At 61.1% G+C, this 23823-nt stretch overlaps 1 protein-coding gene across 1 annotated transcript in view; it reads right to left on the bottom strand.

Moving 5' to 3' along the window:
- PDE2A (phosphodiesterase 2A) overlaps positions 1-21908 on the bottom strand; it is a 77506-nt gene extending 55598 nt beyond the window's left edge. Inside the window, exon 1 of the mRNA XM_075414617.1 lies at positions 21713-21908. Coding sequence (XP_075270732.1) covers positions 21713-21780 — 68 coding nt within the window. The 5' untranslated portion in view covers positions 21781-21908. The remainder of the gene's footprint in view (positions 1-21712) is intronic.
- Positions 21909-23823: the final 1915 nt, after the last annotated feature.

Genomic DNA, 23823 nt, shown 5'->3' with positions numbered 1-23823 from the left:
CACCCACGAGCATCCCACCCACGAGCATCCCACCCATAAGCATCCCACCCATGAGCATCCCACCCACGAGCATCCCACCCACGAGCAGCCCACCCGTGAGCATCCCACCCATAAGTATCCCACTCACGAGCAGCCCACCCACGAGCATCCCACCCTTGAGCATCCCACCCATAAGCATCCCACCCATGAGCATCCCACCCATAAGCATCCCACCCACGAGCATCCCACCCACGAGCATCCCACCCATGAGCATCCCACCCACGAGCATCCTACCCATGAGCAGCCCACCCATGAGCATCCCACCCATGAGCATCCCACCCACGAGCACCCCACCCATGAGCATCCCACCCACGAGCATCCCACCCATGAGCATCCCACTCATGAGCAGCCCACCCATGAGCATCCTACCCATGAGCAGCCCACCCATGAGCATCCCACCCACGAGCAGCCCACCCACGAGCGTCCCACCCATGAGCATCCCACCCATGAGCATCCCACCCACGAGCATCCCACCCATGAGCATCCCACCCACGAGCACCCCACCCACGAGCATCGCCCCGAGGGGGGCCGGGGGGCCACGCTCCCTCGGGAACGTGTCGCGGGGGATCCAATCCTTCGGGAACCGCACGTGGCACCCATGGTGGGTGGGGGGTGACGGCGGGGGGCCGGCCTGTGCCCCGCAAGGGTTAACGCCGGGTGCGGCGCGGGGGGGTCGGAGCTAAAAATACTCCCTGGCTCTAATGAGTCACTCCCCGTCGGTAATTTATTGCTCGTTACATAATTGCTTTCATTTCCAGCGCGAGAAAAATGGCCGTTTGCGCTTTTTTCCCTTTATTTTTAATTTTGTTCTAAATGAAAAGGGCGCTTAGCGAACCCCCCGCGTTCCAAGGGCAAGGGCCCGCGCGCCGCCCCGGCTCCCTGACCCCCCCTCCGGCTCCCCGGAGCGTGGGGGGTCCCGGGGGGTGGCCCGGGGGGGTGGGGGGCTCTGGGGGGCAGGGAGGGGTCACTACCCCAGTGCTGTGTCCCAGTGAGCCCAGGACAGTGCCCCAGAAATCCCAGTGCCGTGTCCCAGTAAGCCCAGGACAGTGCCCCAGAAATCCCAGTGCTGTGTCCCAGTAAGCCCAGGACAGTGCCCCAGCAAGCCCAGTGCTGTGTCCCAGTAAGCCCAGTGCTGTGTCCCAGCAAGCCCAGTGCTGTGTCCCAGTGAGCCCAGGACAGTGCCCCAGATATCCCAGTGCTTGCCCCAGTAAACCCAGTGCTGCGTCCCAGCAAGCCCAGTACAGTGTCCCAGCAAACTCCGTGCTGTGTCCCAGTAAACCCAGTGCTGTGTCCCACCAAGCCTAGTACAGTGCCCCAGCAAGCCCAGTGCCGTGTCCCAGCAAACTCAGTGCTGTGTCCGAACAAGCCTCGTGCTGCGTCCCAGCAAGACCAGTATAGCGCCCCAGTAAACCCAGTGCTGCGTCCCAGCAAGACCAGTATAGCGCCCCAGTAAACCCAGTGCTGTGTCCCAGTAAGCCCAGTACAGTGCCCCAGCAAACTCAGTGCTGTACCCCAGTAAACCCAGTGCTGTGCCCCAGAAATCTCAGTGCTGTGTCCCACCAAGCCCAGGACAGTGCCCCAGCAAGCCCAGTGCTGTGTCCCAGTAAGCCCAGTACAGTGTCCCAGCAAACTCAGTGCTGTGTCCCAGTAAACCCAGTGCTGTGTCCCAGAAATCCCAGTGCTGTGTCCCACCAAGCCCAGGACAGTGCCCCAGCAAGCCCAGTGCTGTGTCCCAGTAAACCCAGTGCTGTGTCCCAGAAATCCCAGTGCTGTGTCCCACCAAGCCCAGGACAGTGCCCCAGCAAATCCAGTGCTGTGTCCCAGTAAACCCAGTGCTGTGCCCCAGCAAACCCAGTGCCGTGTCCTAACAAGCCTCGTGCTGCATCCCAGCAAGACCAGTGCCGTGACCCAGTAAGCCCAGTACAGTGCCCCAGCAAACTCAGTGCTGTGTCCCAGTAAACCCAGTGCTGTGCCCCAGAAATCCCAGTGCTGTGTCCCACCAAGCCCAGTACAGTGCCTCAGTGGTGTACCACAGTAAACCCAGTGCTGTGTCCCACCAAGTCCAGTACAGTGCCCCAGCAAGCCCAGTGCTGTGTCCCAGCAAACCCAGTACAGCGCCCCAGCAAGCCCAGTGCCATGCCCCAGTCAACCCAGTGCCGTGTCCCAGCAAGCCCAGTACAGTGCCCCAGCAAACTCAGTGCTTGCCCCAGTAAAGCCAGTGCTGTGCCCCAGAAATCCCAGTGCTGCGTCCCAGCAAACCCAGTGCTGCATCCCAGAAAGCCCAGTGTTGTGTCCCACCAAGCCCAGTACAGTGCCCCAGCAAGACCAGTACAGTGCCTCAGCAAACTCCGTGCTGTGTCCCAGTAAACCCAGTGCTGTGTCCCAGAAATCCCAGTGCTGTGTCCCACCAAGCCTAGTACAGTACCCCAGCAAGCCCAGTGCCGTGTCCCAGCAAGCCCAGTTCTGTGCCCCACCAAGCCCAGTACAGTGCCCCACCAAGCCCAGTACAGTGCCCCACCAAGCCCAGTACAGTGCCCCAGCAAACTCAGTGCTGTGCCCCAGTAAACCCAGTGCTGTGTCCCAGCAAGCCCAGTGCCATGTCCCAGCAAGCCCAGTACAGTGTCCCAGCAAACCCAGTGCACTGCCCCAGCAAACCCAGTGCCGTGTCCTAACAAGCCTAGTGCTACATCCCAGCAAGACCAATATTGTTCCCCAGCAAGCCCAGTACAGTGCCCCAGCAAGCCCAGTGCTGTGTCCTAACAAGCCTCGTGCTGCGTCCCAGCAAGACCAATGCCGTGTCCCAGTAAGCCCAGTACAGTGCCCCAGCAAGCCCAGTGCTGTGTCCCAGTGAGCCCAGGACAGTGCCCCAGAAATCCCAGTGCTGTGTCCCAGTAAGCCCAGGACAGTGCCCCAGCAAGCCCAGTGCTGTGTCTCAGTAAGCCCAGTGCTGTGTCCCAGCAAGCCCAGTGCTGTGTCCCAGTGAGCCCAGGACAGTGCCCCAGAAATCCCAGTGCTTGCCCCAGTAAACCCAGTGCTGCGTCCCAGCAAGCCCAGTACAGTGTCCCAGCAAACTCCGTGCTGTGTCCCAGTAAACCCAGTGCTGTGTCCCACCAAGCCTAGTACAGTGCCCCAGCAAGCCCAGTGCCGTGTCCCAGCAAACTCAGTGCTATACCCCAGTAAACCCAGTGCTGTGTCCGAACAAGCCTCGTGCTGCGTCCCAGCAAGACCAGTATAGCGCCCCAGTAAACCCAGTGCTGTGTCCCAGTAAGCCCAGTACAGTGCCCCAGCAAACTCAGTGCTGTACCCCAGTAAACCCAGTGCTGTGCCCCAGAAATCCCAGTGCTGTGTCCCACCAAGCCCAGGACAGTGCCCCAGCAAGCCCAGTGCTGTGTCCCAGTAAACCCAGTGCTGCGTCCCAGCAAGCCCAGTGCTGTGTCCCAGTAAGCCCAGTACAGTGTCCCAGCAAACTCAGTGCTGTGTCCCAGTAAACCCAGTGCTGTGTCCCAGAAATCCCAGTGCTGTGTCCCACCAAGCCCAGGACAGTGCCCCAGCAAGCCCAGTGCTGTGTCCCAGTAAACCCAGTGCTGTGTCCCAGAAATCCCAGTGCTGTGTCCCACCAAGCCCAGGACAGTGCCCCAGCAAATCCAGTGCTGTGTCCCAGTAAACCCAGTGCTGTGCCCCAGCAAACCCAGTGCCGTGTCCTAACAAGCCTCGTGCTGCATCCCAGCAAGACCAGTGCCGTGACCCAGTAAGCCCAGTACAGTGCCCCAGCAAACTCAGTGCTGTGTCCCAGTAAACCCAGTGCTGTGCCCCAGAAATCCCAGTGCTGTGTCCCACCAAGCCCAGTACAGTGCCTCAGTGGTGTACCACAGTAAACCCAGTGCTGTGTCCCACCAAGTCCAGTACAGTGCCCCAGCAAGCCCAGTGCTGTGTCCCAGCAAACCCAGTACAGCGCCCCAGCAAGCCCAGTGCCATGCCCCAGTCAACCCAGTGCCGTGTCCCAGCAAGCCCAGTACAGTGCCCCAGCAAACTCAGTGCTTGCCCCAGTAAAGCCAGTGCTGTGCCCCAGAAATCCCAGTGCTGCGTCCCAGCAAACCCAGTGCTGCATCCCAGAAAGCCCAGTGTTGTGTCCCACCAAGCCCAGTACAGTGCCCCAGCAAGACCAGTACAGTGCCTCAGCAAACCCAGTGCCGTGTCCTAACAAGCCTCGTGCTGCGTCCCAGCAAGACCGGTGCCGTGTCCCAGTAAGCCCAGTACAGTGCCCCAGCAAACTCCGTGCTGTGTCCCAGTAAACCCAGTGCTGTGTCCCAGAAATCCCAGTGCTGTGTCCCACCAAGCCTAGTACAGTACCCCAGCAAGCCCAGTGCCGTGTCCCAGCAAGCCCAGTTCTGTGCCCCACCAAGCCCAGTACAGTGCCCCACCAAGCCCAGTACAGTGCCCCAGCAAACTCAGTGCTGTGCCCCAGTAAACCCAGTGCTGTGTCCCAGCAAGCCCAGTGCCATGTCCCAGCAAGCCCAGTGCCATGCCCCAGCAAGCCCAGTACAGTGTCCCAGCAAACCCAGTGCACTGCCCCAGCAAACCCAGTGCCGTGTCCTAACAAGCCTAGTGCTACATCCCAGCAAGACCAGTATTGTTCCCCAGCAAGCCCAGTATGGTGACCCAGCAAACCCAGTGCCGTGTCCCAGCAAGCCCAGTGCCGTGTCCTAACAAACCCAGTGCCATACCCTAGCAACCCCAGCACTGCATCCCAGCAAGCCCAACTCTACCTCCCAGTAAGCCCAGCACTGCATCCCACCAAGCCCAGTATGGTGCCCCAGACACCCCAGTCTCACGTCCCAGTAAACCCAGTGCTGTGTCCCAGAAATCCCAGTGCTGCATCCCAGCAAGCCCAGTACCGATGCCCAGCAAGCCCAGTGCTGTGCCCCAGCAAGCCCAGTGCCATACCCTAGCAAGCCCAGCACTGCATCCTAGTAAGCCCAGTACCACGTCCCACCAAGCCCAGTATGGTGCCCCAGAAACTCCAGTCTCACATCCCAGCAAACCCAACGCTGTGTCCCAGAAATCCCAGTACAGTGCCCCAGCAAGCCCAGTGCTGTGCCCCAGCAAGCCCAGTGCCATACCCTAGCAACCCCAGCACTACATCCCAGTAAGCCCAGCACTGCATCCCAGTAAGCCCAGCATTGTGTCCCAGAAATTCCAGTATGGTGGCCCAGACACCCCAGTCTCACGTCCCAGCAATCCCAGTGCTGTGTCCCAGCAAGCCACTGGGAAACCACAGGGAAGGGGACCCAGCCGCCCTCAGCGCTGGGGAGCAATGGGGGGGCTCCAGCTCTGGCTCCCATGGGCTGGGGGGGTTCTACCGGCCGGGGGGTGGGAACCCCCCGCTCCCCTACCCCAGCCAGCTCCCTGCCACCGAGGCGGGGCGCGAGGGAAGTCTCGGAGCTGCAGACGAGGAATTAACTCCGCCAAATGTTTTATTTGGGTAGAAACGCAATTATGCTAATTAAAGCATAACTCTAATTACAGCACTTAGTGGCCCGTGAGCGCACCAGTGACACGGGAGGAGCTGGAAACCCGGAGGGTGACTCCGGCGAGGTCCTCGACGGGGCCAGCGCCCGCGTCCCTGAGGGAGGTGACAACGGTGACCTCAAGCTCCGGCTCCGGGAGGGAGAAATAAATTGGAAGAAGAGGGACCCGATGGCCGGGGCCGTGGGCTGGTTGGGGACGGATCGCTGGGTCTCCAGGAAAAGGCGAGGATAAATAAATCAATCATTCCGTCTGAAGATGAGGAAGAACTTCTTCCCTCGGAGGGTGATGGAGCCCTGGCCCAGGCTGCCCAGGGAGGTTTTGGAGTCTCCTTCTCTGGAGATATTCAAGACCCACCTGGACAAGGTCCTCTACAGCCTACTGTAGGTGACCCTGCTTCGGCAGGGGGGTTGGACTGGGTGACCCACAGAGGTCCCTTCCAACCCCTACCATTCTGTGATTCTGTGAAATCCCTCGGAGGGACGAGGACCGCGGCGGGGACACGGCGTGGGGACACAGCGTGGGGACACAGCGTGGGGACACGGGGAGAGCCTGGGGCGGGGGGAGCAGCAACGCTGGGGTGTCTCGGAGCGGGATGGGTGTTCCCCGCAACCCCCCGGAGACCTCCACCCTCCAGCAGCCAAGCGCAGGCGGAGGCAGCCATCTTCCTCATCTTCCTCACCCTCAAGCAGCGACGGAAAACCGTCAGCTTCCGAAGGCGACGGATTTCACCGCTCGCATCCGAGCGACGCGGCGCGGGGTTGAGCGTCGCCGGGGCACCCTTGGGCAGGGCTGAGCTCCCCGTGTTTAATTAAGAAGGCTGTGCTGCCATTCAGCGTGACCTGGATAGGCTGGAGAGCTGGGCACAGAGGAACCTGATGAGGTTCAACAAGGGCAAGGGCAGGGTCCTGCACCTGGGGAGGAACAACCTCATGCACCAGTACAGGCTGGGGCTGACCTGCTGGAGAGCAGCTCTGCGGAGAGGGACCTGGGTGTGCTGGTGGACGACAGGGTGACCATGAGCCAGCAGCGTGCCCTGGCTGCCAAGAAGGCCAATGGGATCCTGGGGTGCATCAAGAAGAGTGTGGCCAGCAGGACGAGGGAGGTTCTCCTTCCCCTCTACACTGCCCTGGTGAGGCCTCATCTGGAGTACTGTGTCCAGTTCTGGGCTCCCCAGTTCAAGAAGGATGAAGAGCTTCTGGAGAGAGTCCAGCGGAGGGCTGCGAGGATGAGGAGGGGACTGGAGCATCTCCCCTACGAGGAGAGGCTGAGGGAGCTGGGCTTGTTCAGCCTGGAGAAGAGAAGGCTGCGAGGGGACCTTATAAATGCTTACAAATATCTGCAGGGTGGGTGTCAGGAGGATGGGGCCAAGCTCTTTCCAGTGGTGCCCAGCGACAGGACAAGGGGCAATGGGCACAAACTGAGGCACAGGAAGTTCCGTCTGAACATGAGGAAGAACTTCTTCCCTCTGAGGGTGACGGAGCCCTGGCCCAGGCTGCCCAGGGAGGCTGTGGAGTCTCCTTCTCTGGAGATATTCCAGCCCCGCCTGGACAAGGTCCTGTGCAGCCTGCTGTAGGTGACCCTGCTTCGGCAGGAGGGTTGGACTAGATGACCCACAGAGGTCCCTTCCAACCCCTACCATTCTGTGATTCTGTGAATTGCGAGCCGTAATTAGAGGCCCGCGCGTTAACGGGCAGGTGGCGGGCGGCGAGGCGGCAGCTGGGAGGGCAGGGGAGCGGCGGAGGCCGAAGCTCTGGCCGGGTGGGACGTGTTTGCTCGGCAAACGCGTGGAGCCCCGCGTGACTGCGATAAGGGACGGGCTGTGTTTGCACGGCAAACGCGCTGCGCCGGGCGCCGCGTGGCCCTCGCGCCGCGGGTCCCCGCAAGGGCGGACGACGTCGAGGAGCCGCAGGAATGCGGCACAGCCCCGGGAGGAGGGGGTGGAAAGACCGGCAGCGCCGCAGGCTGCAAATCCCCGTCGCATGGCAGCCCTGCGAGCCTGCAAATCCGCATCCCCGCTGCATGGCAGCCCTGTGAGCCTGCAAATGTGCAGCCCTGCTGCATGGCAGCCCTGCGAGCCTGCAAATCTGCATCCCTCTTGCATGGAAACCCTGCACACCTGCAAATCTGCATCCCTGTCGCATGGCAGCCCTGCAATCCGGCAAATCCGCATCCCTGCTGCATGGCAGCCCTGTGAGCCTGCAAATGTGCAGCCCTGCTGCATGGCAGCCCTGCGAGCCCTCAAATCCCCGTCGCATGGCAGCCCTGCAAGCCGGAAAATCCGCATCCCTGCTGCATGGCAGCCCTGCAAGCCTGCAAATCCGCATCCCTCTTGCATGGAAACCCTGCACACCTGCAAATCCGCATCCCTGTCGCATGGCAGCCCTGCAAGACTACAAATCCCTGTCGCATGGCAGCCCTGCGAGCCTGCAAATCCCCATCGCATGGCAGCCCTGCAAGCCGGAAAATCCGCATCCCTGTTGCATGGCATCCCTGCAAGCCCTCAAATCCCCGTCGCATGGCAGCCCTGCAAGCCGGAAAATCCGCATCCCTGCTGCATGGCAGCCCTGCAAGCCCTCAAATCCCCGTCGCATGGCAGCCCTGCAAGCCCGAAAATCTGCATCCTTGTTGCATGGCAGCCCCACAAGCCTGCAAACCCATATCCCTCTTGCATGGAAACCCTGCACACCTGCAAATCCGCATCCCTGTCGCATGGCAGCACTGCGAGCCGGCAAATCCCCGTCGCATGGCAGCCCTGCAAGCCGGCAAATCTGCATCCCCGCTGCATGGCATCCCCACGAACCTGTAAATCCCCATCCTTGTTGCATGGCAGCCCCACAAGCCTGCAAATCTGCATCCCTCTTGCATGGCAGCCCTGCGAGCCCTCAAATCCCCATCGCATGGCAGCCCTGTGAGCCTGCAAATCCGCATCCTTGTTGCATGGCAGCCCCACAAGCCTGCAAATCTCCATTGCATGGCAGCCCTGCGAGCTTGCAAATCCGCATCCTTGTTGCATGGCAGCCCCACAAGCCTGCAAATCTGCATCACTCTTGCAAGGAAACCCTGCACACCTGCAAATCCGCATCCCTGTCGCATGGCAGCACTGCGAGCCCTCAAATCCCCGTCACATGGCAGCCCTGCAAGCTGGCAAATCCGCATCCCTGCTGCATGGCATCCCCACGAGCCTGTAAATCTGCATCCTTGTTGCATGGCAGCCCCACAAGCCTGCAAATCTGCATCCCTCTTGCAAGGAAGCCCTGCAAGACTACAAATCCCTGTCGCATGGGAGCCCTGCGAGCCTGCAAATCCCCGTCGCATGGCAGCCCTGCGAGCCTGCAAATCCGCAGCCCTGCTGCATGGCAGCCCTGCGAGCCCTCAAATCCCCGTCGCATGGCAGCCCTGCAAGCCTGCAAATCCGCATCCTTGTTGCATGGCAGCCCCACAAGCCTGCAAATCTCCATTGCATGACAGCCCTGCGAGCTTGCAAATCCCCATCCTTGTTGCATGGAAGCCCCACAAGCCTGTAAATCTGCATCACTCTTGCAGGGAAACCCTGCAAGACTGCAAATCCCCATTCCAGGGCAGCCCCACAAACCTGCAAATGCCCATCCTTGTTGCATGGCACCCACATGCGCCTGCAAATCCCCGTTGCACAGCATCCTTGCAAGCCTGCAAATCCGCATCCCCATTGCACGGTAGCCCTGCAAGCCTGCAAATCCCTGTTGCATGGCAGCCCTGCAAGCCCTCAAATCCTCATCCTTGTTGCATGGCAGCCCCACAAGCCTGCAAATCTCCATTGCATGACAGCCCTGCGAGCTTGCAAATCCCCATCCTTGTTGCATGGAAGCCCCACAAGCCTGTAAATCTGCATCACTCTTGCAGGGAAACCCTGCAAGACTGCAAATCCCCATTCCAGGGCAGCCCCACAAACCTGCAAATGCCCATCCTTGTTGCATGGCACCCACATGCGCCTGCAAATCCCCGTTGCACAGCATCCTTGCAAGCCTGCAAATCCGCATCCCCATTGCACGGTAGCCCTGCAAGCCTGCAAATCCCTGTTGCATGGCAGCCCTGCAAGCCCTCAAATCCTCATCCTTGTTGCATGGCAGCCTTGCACGCCTGCAAACCTCCATCCCTCCTGCACGGAAGCCCTGCAAGCCTGCATCCCTGGTCGCATGGCAGCCTTGCACTCCTCAAATCCCCATCCCCGTCGCATGGCAGCCCTGCAAGCCCTCAAATCCCCGTTCCATAGGGAGGAGAGGAAAGCCAGAGTGCCACCACCTTGGGGACCCTTAGGCGAGGCCACCGGCACCCCGAGGGAGCCGAGCCCTCGCCGCAGCCCCAGCACCCAACCAGGCAGGAGCAGCGCCGAGGCGGCAAGGCCGGGGTGGGGGAAGGAACCACGCGGTTACCCCGAATCTCCGGGGAGTTGTCCTCGGCTAAAGGCAGCCGCACGGACTCTGCCAACTCATCCTGCAATTAGTAGGTTTAGCTGATAACCGGGTTAAAAAAAAAACAGCAGCCGGAGGTGGTGTTCGAGCGCGTGTTCCTTATCTTCTTGGCGCTGTTTGCGGTTTTTGCCCTTTCCTGGATTTTTTCCCTTTCCTGGATTTTTTTACCTTTCCTGAATTTTTTTTCCTTTTCCTGGATTTTTTTCCCTTCCCCAGCCTTTTTTCCCATTCCTGAATTTTTTTTCCTTTTCCTGGATTTTTTTCCCTTCCCCGGCCTTTCTTCCCTTCCTTGAATTTTTTTTCCTTTTCCTGGATTTTTTTCCCTTCCCCAGCCTTTCTTCCCATTCCTGAATTTTTTTTCCCTTTCCTGGATTTTTTTCCCTTCCCCAGCCTTTTCTCCCATTCCTGAATTTTTTTTCCTTTTCCTGGATTTTTTTCCCTTCCCCAGCCTTTTTTCCCATTCCTGAATTTTTTTTCCTTTTCCTGGATTTTTTTTTTTCCCCTTCCCCGGCCTTTTTTCCCTTTCCTGGATTTTTTTCCCTTCCCCAGCCTTTCTTTCCTTCCCTGATGTTTTTTTTTCCTTTTCCTGGATACTTTTCCCTTCCCTGGCCTTTTTTCCCTTTCCTGGATTTTTTTCCCCTTCCTGGATTTTTTTCCCCCTTCCTGGATTTTTTTCCCTTCCCCAGCCTTTCTTCCCTTTCCTGATTTTTTTTCCCTTCCCCGGCCTTTCTTCCTTCCCTGAATTTCTTTTCCTTTTCCTGGATGCTTTTCCCTTCCCCGGCCTTTCTTCCCTTTCCTGAATTTTGTTTCCTTTTCCTGGATTATTTTCCCTTCCCCAGCCTTTCTTCCCTTTCCTGGATTTTTTTTCCTTTTCCTGGATTTCTTTCCCTTCCCTGGCCTTTCTTCCCTTTCCTGAATTTTTTTCCCTTTCCTGGATTTTTTTTCCCGTTCCTGGATTTTTTTCCCTTTCCTGGATTTTTTTCCCTTTCCCGGCCTGTTTACCCTTTCCTGGATTTTTTTCCCTTCCCCAGCCTTTCTTCCCTTTCCTGATTTTTTTTCCCTTCCCCGGCCTTTCTTCCTTCCCTGAATTTCTTTTCCTTTTCCTGGATTTTTTTCCCTTCCCCAGCCTTTTTTCCCTTTCCTGGATTTCTTTCCTTTTCCTGCATTTTTTTCCCCTTCCTGGATTTTTTTCCCTTCCCCAGCCTTTCTTCCCTTTCCTGGATTTTTTTTCCCGTTCCTGGATTTTTTTCCCTTTCCTGGATGTTTTTCCCTTCCCTGGGCTGTTTTCCCTTCCCCAACCCCCCTCCCCATCCTGCCCACCCCAGCCCATCCCAGCCCCACTGCTCATCCCAGCCCAGCACCAGACCAGGCTGAAGCCCACATTCAGGGTCTGGGGTCCCTCCCCATCCGCTGCCACCAACAAAATCCCATGGGAACAGAGCAGGACCCCAACATCCCACCTCTGCCACCCATGCCCCATCCTTCCCTCTGGAGCAGGGATCCTCTCCCAGGCTGCACGAGCAAGCCCTGGGGTCTGGACCATCAGGGGATGGGAGGGAAAGGAGACGGCTGAAAGATGCTCATGGGGAGAGGGATGGGGACAGCAGCGGGGACACGGGTGCCAGGGCTGCCCCGGGCATCAGCGGAGGGATGGGGCTGGTGGAGAGATGCAGGGGCACATTAGCCCCCCGGGATGGGGGCAGCTGCGATGCCCGGGGGGGGTTGACAGCGCGTCATGGTCCTTAATCCAGCGATGAAGGGGTTCCTACGTTTGACCAAGCCTCCTATGCAAGGAGTTGATGCTCTCCCCCATCTCTCTCTCCCCCGGTCTCTCTCGGGGGTGACGGGGACGTGGTGGCGAGGGAGAGACCCCTCCTTCGGTGGGGCACTGGTAGCCATCCCCAGCCCCACTGCTGTCCCTTGCAGGGGGGACACGGGTCCTTCCACGCCGGGAAGGTGGGCAGCTCGGCACGGGGACCCCTCATCCTTCGGCGATGGGGGCTGGGGGAAGGAGGGGAGCGGGGTGCAGGGCCAGGGTCCGGCACAGCCTCTCCGCACGCTTGGATCGAACGCGGGGTTCACTCCCCATCCCACTGCCAGCTCCCGTGCACAAGCCACGCACAAGCACGTCTGACTCCTCATCCTCGCCGAGCTGCCGGCTCGCCAGCCCACGGACCTGCTGTCCCAGCTCCCTGCCAGCGCGGCGGTGGAAGGAGATGGCGGGGGGGGGCTCCCCAGCAGCACCACGGACCCCTGCCAACCCCCCACCTCCGCAGAGCCCCTCCATCCTCACCAAAACCAGGGGAAACAAGGGGAACCAGCACCCAAAGGGCACCCCAGTGCCCTCGTGCTTATGGCGGGGGATGCTCGACCCTCAGCAGCCGGGCTGGGGTTTCCACGCCGACCCCCAGCATCCCCCTTGCACAATCCCCCGCTCGTGGTTTCCTTTCGATGGGTGACTGAGGCAAGAAGTCCAAGAAGAAGAAGCCCAAACGCTTCGTCCCGGGGGGTACGGCACGGCGGCAGCGCCCACGGCGCGGGCAAGCGATAGCGGGCTCGGCAGAAAGCCCGTAATTAACACATCGCGGCGCTTCGCTGGAGGAGCCCAAGCCTCGCTGCGGGGAATTGGGGGAAATAAAAGAGGAGAAATTTAATTAACAAAGGTCACGACGCTGCTGGCTCATGGCGCGCAGCTGCGGTGCTGAGCCTGCCCCGGCCTTCTCCCGCCGAGGGACCCCCGGGACCCCTCGCAGCCGAGGGATCTGACGGCAGTGCCGGCGGATGCAGGCGTGGGTTGCAGCATCCAGGAGCATCCACGAGCGAACAGAGTACGCCCAGGAGCCCGTCACCCCGGCGTCTGACACCGGGCCGGCCCCACTGCCAGCCTTTGGTCTCGCTACGAGTCCTAAAACCATGATGTCTGAGACTTCGAGCGCCCTAACCCTGACCCTGACCCTAATCCTAACTCCAGACCTAACCCTAATCCCAATCCTAAACCCAGACCTAATCCTAACCCTATACCCAGCCCAAACCATAACTCTAAACCTGACGCTAACCTTAAACATAATCATAGATCTAACTCAAACCCTAGCCCGAACCCTAACCCCAGCCCAAACCCCAATCCTAATCCTAATCCAAGCCCCAGCACTAACCCTAACCCTACCCCTAATCCTAACACTAGCCCTAACCCTAACTCTAAACCTGACCCTAACATTAAACCTAACTATAGATCTATCTCCAACTCTAACCATAAAAATAACTCTAACCTGAGCCCTAACCCTAATCCTAATCCTACTCCTAATCCTAATCCTAATCCTAGACCTAACCCTAAACCTAACCCAAACCCTAACCTTAAACCTAACCATAGCTCTAACCCAAACCCTAGCCCGAAACCTAACTCAAACTCCACCCCAGCCCTAATCCTAATCCTAACCCTAGCCCTAGCCCTAACCCTAACCCTAACACGAGCCCTAACCCTAATCCTAGCCTCAGCTCTAACCCTAATCCTAGCCCTAACTCCAGCCCTAACCTTAAACCTAACCATAGCTCTAATCCTAACCAAAACCCTAATCAAAACCAAAACTCTAAGCTTAGCCACAGTTCTAATCCCAGCCCTAAATCTAACCCTAATCCTAGGCTTAACCCTAACCTTAATCCTAGACCTAGCCCAACCCTAAATCTAAACCTGACTTTAGCCATAGCCTTAACCCTAACCTTAGACTCAGCCCTAACCCAGCTCTAATCACAGCCCGAGCCCTAAACCAGACCTTAAATTTAGCCCTGGCCTTAGCCCTAAATCTAAATTTAGCCCTAGCCCTAATCCTACCCTGAGCCCCAACCGTAGCCACACTTTTGCCAATATCCAGTCTGAACCTGCCCTGACGCAGCTTGAGGCCATAAAGTGTTGGCTCATGCCTTGACCAGAGCTGGGCACGGCTCTGCCCGCTGCCCTGAGCAGCTCGCCGGGTAGTGGTCACCCGAATCGGATGCCCAGACTGATCCGTACCCCCGCCAGCTCCACTTCTTGCCCCACTATAGAATCATAGAATCACTGGATCATCAAGGTTGGAGAAGACCTCTGAGATCACCAAGTCCAACCACCAACCCAACCCCACCATGCCTGCTCAACCATGTCCCCAAGGGCCACATCCACACGGTTTTGGAACCCCTCCAGGGATGGGGACTCCCCCACTGCCCTGGGCAGCCTGGGCCAAGGCCTGACCACTCTTCAAGTGAAGAAATTTTTCCCAGTCTCCAATCTGAACCTCCCCTGACACAACTTGAGGCCATCCTCTGCTCCATGAGAGGCTGGGACAACTCCGTTTGCACTGAGGGCCATTCAAATTGCCCTGTCCCACATGACAACAGCCCAGGGCTGGTACCCATCTCTCAGAATCATGGAATCATGAAGGTTGGAGAAGACCTCTGAGATCACCAAGTCCAGCCGCCAACCCAACCCCACCATGCCTGCTCAACCATGTCCCCAAGGGCCACATCCACACGGTTTTGGAACCCCTTCAGGGATGGGGACTCCCCCACTGCCCTGGGCAGCCTGGTCCAAGGCCTGACCACTCTTCAAGCGAAGAAATTTTTCCCAATATCCAATCTGAACCTCCCCTGATGCAACTTGAGGCCACTTCAAGGCTGCACGGGTTCCACCTGCTTTCTCCTCCGTCGGCCTGGCTGGGTTATCACCGGCTCCATCCCCTCCCAGCACCGAGCAGCCGCTGGCCTCGGCCCAAAACCCCAACGGGCTCCATCAGCGCGGCATCCTCGCCGGGCTGATCAATCCCAGCGCTCGGCAGCATCTTCTCCCCGCAGCAACCAGACCCTGAACCTCAGGGGGGTTGGGACGGGACCCCTTCCAGACCCACCTCGCCCCAGGGCCACCTCCGCCCGCGGCTCAGGGATGGAAGGGGGTGGGAAAAAAGCCCTCCACCCATCTCCTCCTTCCCAACGCTCGTTATAAATAGCTCCTCCGCATCTTCTGACTCACCCAGCTGAAACGTGCACGCTAATAACAAACTGGGAAGGGACTGGGAAGCGATTACGAGATGGGGGGGGGACAGATTTCTGGCGAAGTCATCGCTTCCGTGACGCGCCGGCAGCCGCCGATTGCTTTTCCCCTCCTCGGGTGCTCCGGCAAGCAGAGGGCTTGGGGGATGCCGAAAGACGCGGTGAGGCCATCAGCGCCCGGGGCCAAGCCCTGCAGCCCCCCTCCACCCAGCCAAAAATATCAGGTTTTAATATTTCCCGTGGGAAATGCAAAGCCACCTCCTTTTTCTATTTGATTTATTATAGAAATTATATATATATATAGTGTATATATATATATACATATATATATGTGTGTGTGTGTATATATATATATATATATGTACAAACCGACAAAGAAGCCCTCCCAGACCCACCCAAAAAGCTCCCCACAAGCTCTCAAATCGTCCTTCCCCCTCTGCCCCCCCACGCTGGCGTCGCGAGCCGGGCTGTGCCAGGGCAGGACTTGGGGACCGAGGGCTGCTGCTGCCCACCCTCTGACCCCCGGGACGTTTCCGAGCCAACACGCAGCGAGCCCCCCGCAGGGTGCTGTGCCAGGTCATCCCTCGAGGGTGCTTACGTGGGTGACCAGGTCTGGGGACGCTTCTGCTGGGGGATGTCGCGGCGTCGCGGGCCACCATCGCCTGGGAACGGCCGCCCGAGGACCAGCCGGGGACCCCCGACCCAGGTCCAACCCACCCGAAGAAGCAAAGCTTGGGGGTTGTCACCCGTTGTGGCGAGGCGGGTGAGACCCCCACCCACCCGGGGGGGTCCGAGCTGCCAGGCTGCCTGCGTCTGCCGGGTCTCCATCCATCGCTGCCGTGCGGATGGAGCCACGGACAACGCATCTCCCAGCTCTCGCCGTCCCCCCTCGCTCCCCCCTCCAGCCAGCCCCATCCATGAAGAAGGAGAGCTCAGATCTTCAGGAGAAAGCTGAAGGTCCTGGGCAGCTCCGGGCCCTGCCGGCATCTCTGGCCACGGCCCAGCGCAGCTCGCGGCGAGCCACGTGGCAGCCGGGAAAGAGACCGAAGCGCAAGCGGGGAACCCGGGGTCGGAGGAGAGCGGGAGGCGAGAGGGATTCCCGGAAAGGGCTGCTGCATCCCTGGGGAATCCGGCATCGGCCACGGAGGAGCTGGCTGCCCGCCCCGGGTGGATGCTCATCCTCCCGGAGACGATGGAGCTGCGGGTGATGATCTGGATCCCACCACGGATTGGTGTGACCCCAGATCCCAGCTGGGGGTGATGCTCTGGATCCCACCACGGAGCGGTGTGACCCCAGATCCCAGCTGGGGGTGATGCTCTGGATCCCACCACGGAGCGGTGTGACCCCAGATCCCAGCTGGGGGTGATGCTCTGGATCCCACCACGGCTCGGTGCCGCCCCAGATCCCAGCTGGGGGTGATGCTCTGGATCCCACCACGGCTCGGTGCAGCCCCAGATCCCAGCTGGGGGTGATGCTCTGGATCCCACCACGGCTCGGTGCAGCCCCAGATCCCAGCTGGGGGTGATGCTCTGGATCCCACCACGGAGTGGTGTGACCCCAGATCGCGGCTGGGGGTGATGCTCTGGACCCGCCACGGATCGGTGTGACCCCAGATCCCAGCTGGGGGTGATGCTCTGGACCCGCCACGGATCGGTGTGACCCCAGATCCCAGCTGGGAGTGATGCTCTGGACCCCACCACGTATCGGTGTGACCCCAGATCCCAGCTGGGAGTGATGCTCTGGACCCCACCACGTATCGGTGTGACCCCAGATCCCAGCTGGGAGTGATGCTCTGGATCCCACCACGGATCGGTGCAGCCCCAGATTGCGGCTGGGGGTGATGCTCTGGACCTGCCATGGATTGGTGTGACCCCAGATCCCAGCTGGGGGTGATGCTCTGGATCCCACCACGGATCGGTGCAGCCCCAGATTGCGGCTGGGGGTGATGCTCTGGACCTGCCATGGATTGGTGTGACCCCAGATCCCAGCTGGGGGTGATGCTCTGGATCCCACCACGGATCGGTGTGACCCCAGATCGCGGCTGGGGGTGATGCTCTGGACCCCACCATGGCTTGGTGTGACCCCAGATCCCAGCTGGGGGTGATGCTCTGGATCCCACCATGGCTTGGTGTGACCCCAGATCCCAGATGGGGGTGATGCTCTGGACCCCGCCACGGCTCGGTGCAGCCCCAGATCCCGGCTGGGGGTGATGCTCTGGATCCCGCCACGGCTTGGTGCGACCCCACATCCTGGCAGGAGGTGATGCTCTGGATCCCACCACGGCTCGCTGTGGCCCCTCGCCGGTGATGCCACCCTGGGTCGCGGCCAGGCCCGCGGCGTGCCAGCCCGCCTGCATCCGCGCTGGCATCCGGCCGGCAGCGCCGGCAGTTAATTCCCTGACGCTTCCAAACCACTCGCTGGAGCTGAGGACGCTCAGGGGGATGCCCCGAGGTGATGGAGGGGGAGCTCCTGGCCGGGGGTGCCCCCCACCCAGGGGACCTCCCCGGGCACAGAGACAAGCAGGGTGCCAGGAGCTCGTGGCTGGGAGCGTCCCCTCCTCGGTGCCCGCGCTGGTGGGCGATGCCGAAGTGGTCCAGACCCCTTACGGCCGAGGCGCCGGCATCGGGCTGTGCGAAAGGGGGTTGGAGATTGGGTTGGAGGGGACCTTTACGAGGTCACCTACTCCAACCCCCGCGGATGCCACGTCTCTGCCCTTCGGGAGAGGAGCGGGGAGGACACGAGGACACACACGGTGGGGAGGGACCGGGGTTTCCCTCTGATGTGAGCCCAGACCACACAGGCAGTGGCAGGTAGGGACATCGACAGCGTCACAAGTGTCACCTCACGCCTGCAGCCCGTCCCCTGGGCACCCCACAGGCTGGGACCCATGAGGAAGCAGCTCCCAGGTGGGTGCAGCAGGGGGGTAACACGGGGAAGGTGCGTTACACACTGCCCTTGCACGAGCCTCGATGGGGACATGCTGCCCGGGGCTGGGTATTGATGTGGGGACACGACGCCCGGGTCCAAGCATCGAGCTGGGGACACACTGCCCATGTCCTGGCATTGATGTGGGGACACACCACCCAGGTCCTGGCATTGGTGTGGGGACACACCGCCTGGGTCTGGGCATCGACCTAGGGACACACCGGCTGGGTCCTGGCATTGACTTGGGGACACATCGTCCAGGTCCTGGCATTGACTTGGGGACACACTGCCCAGGTCCTGGTATAGATCTGGGGACACACTGCCCAGGTTCAGGCATCAAGCTGGGGACACACTGCCCAGGTCCTGGCATCGATGTGGGGACACACCACCCAGGTCCAGGCATTGAATTGGGGACACACTGCCTGGGTCCTGATATCGACCTGGGGACATACTGCCCAGGTCCTGGTATAGATCTGGGGACACACTGCCCAGGTCCTGGCATCGATGTGGGGACACACCACCCAGGTCCAGGCATTGAACTGGGGACACACTGCCCAGGTTCAGGCATCGAGCTGGGGGGACACTGCCCAGGTCCAGGCATTGAGCTGGGGACACATCACCCAGGTCCTGGCATTGGCATGGGGACACACCGCCCTGGTCCTGGCATCGACCTGGGGACACACCGCCCAGGTCCTGGCATTGACTTGGGGACAGACGACTTGGGTCCAGGCATCAAGCTGGGGACACATCACCCAGGTCCTGACATTGATGTGGGGACACGCCACCTAGGTCCAGGCTTTGACTTAGGGGCACACCACCCTGGTTCTGGCATCGACCTGGGGGCACATCACCCAGGTCCTGGCATCAACGTGGTGACACGCCGTCTGTGTCCTGGCATCGACCTGAGGGGACACTGCCCAGGTCCAGACACTGACCTGGGGACACACTGCCTGGGTCCTGGCATCGACCTGGGGACACATCACCCAGGTCCTGGCATCAATGTGGGGACACGCCGTCCGTGTCCTGGCATCGACCTGAGGGGACACTACCCAGATCCAGACACTGACCTGGGGACACACCATCCATGTCCTGGCATCGAGCTGGGGACACATCAGCCAGGTCCTGGCATCGACTTGAGGACACATCAGCCAGGTCCTGGCATCGACTTGGGGACACATCAGCCAGGTCCTGGCATTGACTTGGGGACACATCAGCCAGGTCCTGGCATTGACTTGGGGACACATCAGCCAGGTCCTGGCATCGACTTGGGGACACATCAGCCTGGAATAACTGGTACAGACACCACCGCCCTCCTACAAAGACGCATCAAACCCATCCCCACCCCCTCGCAGGACACCGGTCCCCTCCCTTCACCGGTGCCCACGGGGTCCCGGCCGCTCGGGCAGGATGGAGCCCCTCGCCCTCACCGCAGCCACGGTCCCTCCTCCATCGCCCGCCTCGCCCCGTCCCCGTCACCGGCCCAGCGTGGTGACACTCGGCCGGGTCACCCGTCCCCACGTCTGCTCCTGCCGGGCAGCTGCCAGGCATGAAGCTGGCAGCGGGGAGAGCTGGACCCTGACCTCTCCCCAGCCCCCACTCAGCCGCGTCCTTCCCCGCGGGGATGCTCACGGCATCGTCTCCTCCTCCGTGTTTGCAACCCGCCGAGCTCGGCTTCTTCTCACCCATCCTCGGCTGCCGGCACCCTCAGCATCCCACCCATCTCTAACCGCGTCAGGAGCCGCCCGCCCCGTGGGGGAAAAGGAGGTGGAAATGGGTCAAAACGTGACCCGGATAACACAAAATGGCACTTGACTGGCTGCCACCCGCCTGTCCCCCCCCTGCGATAAATCAGAGCTCGTCAACCAGGCACATGGTGGCCGTGGCCCGGCGACGGGTCCCGGCCCCAGGCAGCGTCCCTGAGCTCTTGCCGGCGGCACATGGGGCGAGCGGGCACGGACGGACGCGGGGCTCCAGCATCTCCCCACCCAGCTGCACGGGGAAAGGAGCCGGCTGAAAGCCCTCGGGAAGCTTTTTCCCACCTCTCGGGGATGAACATCTCCCAGGATGGATTTGAGGTCACACCTTGGTGAAAAGCGGGGAGCATCGCCGCTCACCGCTCCTACCCTGGGTGGCTTGGGGGGGCTCGGCCCGCCCGGCTTCACCAAGTTTCCGTCGCGTCCACGTTTCTTAAAAGCCGTTCAGCAGCGGCTGCGAGGCAGCAGAGGCGTTCGAGCCGGGGGAAAGCCGGGGACGGCGCGGCATTTCGAGACCTTCGTGCGTTTTGCTCGAAGCAAAGGACGCGGGCCCGTGTTCTGGTGGTGGCACGGGGAGGGGGAAGGATGCTGCCCGCCGAGGACCCAGCGCCCGCGGCGGCGTGGGGGGGATCCACGGCTCTCGGTTGCCTCTGGAAGGTGGGGCGAAGCCCCACGCCTCGCGAGGGCAGGCGTCGGGAGCTGTTTTCTAGAGCAAGAGGCAAACTTCTCGCCTGAAGGTCACCTCGCGGAGGTGCGAAAAGCTGGTGACGCCGGAGGGCAACACGCTGGGGCTGGGGGGGGGGGGGGGGCAAGAGCGGGTGGCAGCTTCACCTCGTGGCCCGATGGTCCTGCCACCGCCCAAAGCACCCGCTCCAGGAGACCCGGGGCTGCTCCCGGGCACATCCCCAGGCGGCTCGGCCGCTCCCGGTACCGGTGGTCCCGGCGCGGGCTGCTGAGCCGGGCGGTTCGGCCGGTGAGCACGTGGAGCTGGCACCGCCAGACAAAGGAATCCAAGCAGCGAGCAGCCTTCCTCCTCATCCTCTTCCACTCGCAGCCCTTTCCCACCGGATCAGCTCACCCCTTTGGCAATGGGGCGGGGGGTCTGATCCCGGCAATCGCCAAGGTTGGGAGCATCCAGGGTCTCCCCGGTACCCGGGAGGCAGCGAGCACCCACGTACTGCGAATCGCCTGTGCACAGCCCGCTACCCAGCAGCTGCGGAGCCTCGTGAGCGCTACACACACGCGCGCGCCGAGCCGGGGCGGGGGGGTCTCCTCCATCCCTCGCCGAGCCCGTGGGTGACGGGGAAATTCAGGTTGCCAGCTCAGCCCCTCTCCCCGCGTGGTCTCACCGGAGCATCACCCCTTCACCGCTTCCAGGGGAGCACCGTCATCCCTCGGCAAGGTCACCCCACCTCGTGCCTGCGCCGCGGGAACGGGATCCCCGCGACCCCCGCAGCCCCTTCCCCACCCGCAAAACAGGCGCAAGCGACACCGGGACCCCCCCAGACCTGTTGCGTGGGTGGGTTGGGGGGGAGGGGGGCGGTTTCTCTCGCCCTGCGTGGAGCTGTTGAAACCCCGCTTCGGAGGCCTGACCCGCATTTCACAAAGCCACCCGGGCCCCCCGCCCCAGCCCACCGCCGGGTCAGGAGCCTTCCACCCCCGCGGGAAACTGCCACGGAGCGAGGGCGGCTGGGAAGCGGGGAGATGCTGTTCACCCCAGCCCCACCGGCACGGAGCCCCTCGGTCAGCGGCCAGCGATGACCTGCTTTGGGCTAGCACAGGTGGCTAGCGGGGAAACCTTGTGGGGGGGGGGATTGGGGGGGGTCACAGCCGCTTGCCCTGCCCCTCGCCACCCCCTCCTTGCCAGCTGTCAGGCGGGAGGAACTTTTTCCTGCCTCCCCTCTCCCCAACGTCTCCCCACGACCCCTTCACCCAGCATCACTCACGGAGCATCCCTAACGCCCCCCCCCCTCCTCCATCGCCGGCGGATGGGGACTCACAGGTCAGACGCTGCCGCTTGGTAGGGCTGGCTCCGGCAAAGGATGGAGTGTCCGCAGCCCTGGCCCATGGCTCCGCATGCTTCGGGGCTGCGGGGAGCTGCGGGAAGCCGGGGACCGCCGCCCGCACCCGCTGCTGGGTGCCGGCCGGGGAGGGGAGCCTGCCTCCAGCTCGCTGCTGTCACCGAGCGAGATGCGGGAGGGGAGGGCGGAGGAGGAGGAGGAGGAGGAGGAAGGGAGGGGAGGAGGGGGGGGGGGCAGTGACTGACGGCTCGCCTGGGCTGGGCGGGGACCGAGTGGGGGCTCCGCCGCGGAGGGGCCGAAGGGGTCGCACCTGCCGCCCGCCGCCGCCCGCCCCCTCCGCGGCCCCGGCCTCGCCTGCCGCGCCGCGCCGCTCCCCGGAGCCGCCGCCTTTGTTTAGCGAAGGGGGGGTTGGCCCTGCCCGGCCCTGCCAGCGGCCTGTCCCGGGGGCATCGGGCGGGTCCCGGGCAGGGGAGTGCCCTCCGGAGAGCAGAGCCCGGGGGGGTGGAATGGGGGGCTGGCTGTGCCCCCCCACACCCCCAGCAGGTCCCTGACCCGGGGCATTCGGTGGGGAGCTGCTGGCTGCGGGATGGTGCCCACTGCTTGGCTGGGAGCAGGAGCGGGGAGGGGGTGCTGAGCCCGTGGCCGCCCCAGGTAGAATCACAGAATCGTAGGATCAAGGAATCATTGAATCATAGAATTGTAGAATCATACAACCATACAATCATATAATCCTATAATCATAGAATCATGGAATTGTAGAATTACAGAATCACACAATCATACAATCACAGAATCATTGAAACATACAATCATAGAATCGTAGAATCATACAACCATACAATCATAGAATCACAGACTCATTGAATCGTAGAATCATACAATCACAGAATCATAGAAGTATTAAGGCTGGGAAAGACCTCTGAGATCATCAAGTCCAACCGCCAACCCAACCCCACCATGCCTGCTCAACCATGTCCCCAAGGGCCACAGCCACACGGTTTTTGAACCCCTCCAGGGATGGGGACTCCCCCACTGCCCTGGGCAGCCTGGGCCAAGGCCTGACCACTCTTTCAGGAAACACATTTTTCCCAATATCCAATCTGAACCTCCCCTGACGCAGCTTGAGGCCATTGCCTCTCGTCCTGTCGCTGGTTCCTTGGGAGAAGAGACCAACCCCCCATCTCACTCCCCCCTCCTGTCAGGGAGCTGGAGAGAGCGAGAAGGTCTCCCCTCAGCCTCCTCTTCTCCAGACTGAACAGCCCCAGCTCCCTCAGCCGCTCCTCATCAGAATTGCTCTCCAGACCCCTCCCCACCCTCGCTGCCCTTCCGTGGACACGCTCCAGCCCCTCCATGTCCTTCTTGTTGTGAGGGCCCCATGTGGTGCCTGGGGATGTCCCGAGCTACTGGTGATTCCTGCATCGCTGCATACGTGAAGATGCTGCCCATAAGCCACGTGAAGTGGCTGGAGGATTTTAAAAACCGTGTAGATATGACACTTCAGGACATGGTTGAGCAGGCATGGTGGGGTTGGGTGGATGGTTGGACTCGATGAGCTTAGAGGTCTTTCCCAACCTATGATTCTACGATTCTGTGATTCTATGGTCAAAGGGCAGGAGAGACCTCGGGAAAGTTTTGCACGTAGTTGCCCTGCTCTTACTCTCGCCCTTGGTGTCTCTTGGCCACGGGCACCGCGGGCCAACGGACCTTTGCTCTGAGCCAGCACAGCCACCCCGATGTCAGCTGGGTGAACCCAGGAGCATCTCCGGGGTCCGCAGGCCTTGCCGCATCCCTCTACGGGTACCCACATCCCCCGCTCGCTCTCCGGCTGCCGCAGAGCCGCACCGGCCCACGCCCCAGACTGGCAGCTCGGCTTCGTGTAACGAGATTTCGCGTGGAAAGGAGCTATTTTGGTTGCTCTTCGCTAGCCTTGCGGATCTCCATCCCTCCGGGGTCGTTTTTTGCTGGGAGAGGGGAGGAACGCGCTTTAAAAGCGATGGGGATACGGCACTACTCCGTTGCTCCTTCGGGAACCTGCCAGCTGGGACTTCCAGAGCAGCAACAGATATTAAGAGATTAGCACTCAAATCACA

This window comes from Opisthocomus hoazin, chromosome 1 (genome assembly GCF_030867145.1).
Source record: "Opisthocomus hoazin isolate bOpiHoa1 chromosome 1, bOpiHoa1.hap1, whole genome shotgun sequence".
NCBI lineage: Eukaryota > Metazoa > Chordata > Aves > Opisthocomiformes > Opisthocomidae > Opisthocomus > Opisthocomus hoazin.
This window is presented reverse-complemented; position numbering and strand designations above follow the sequence as displayed.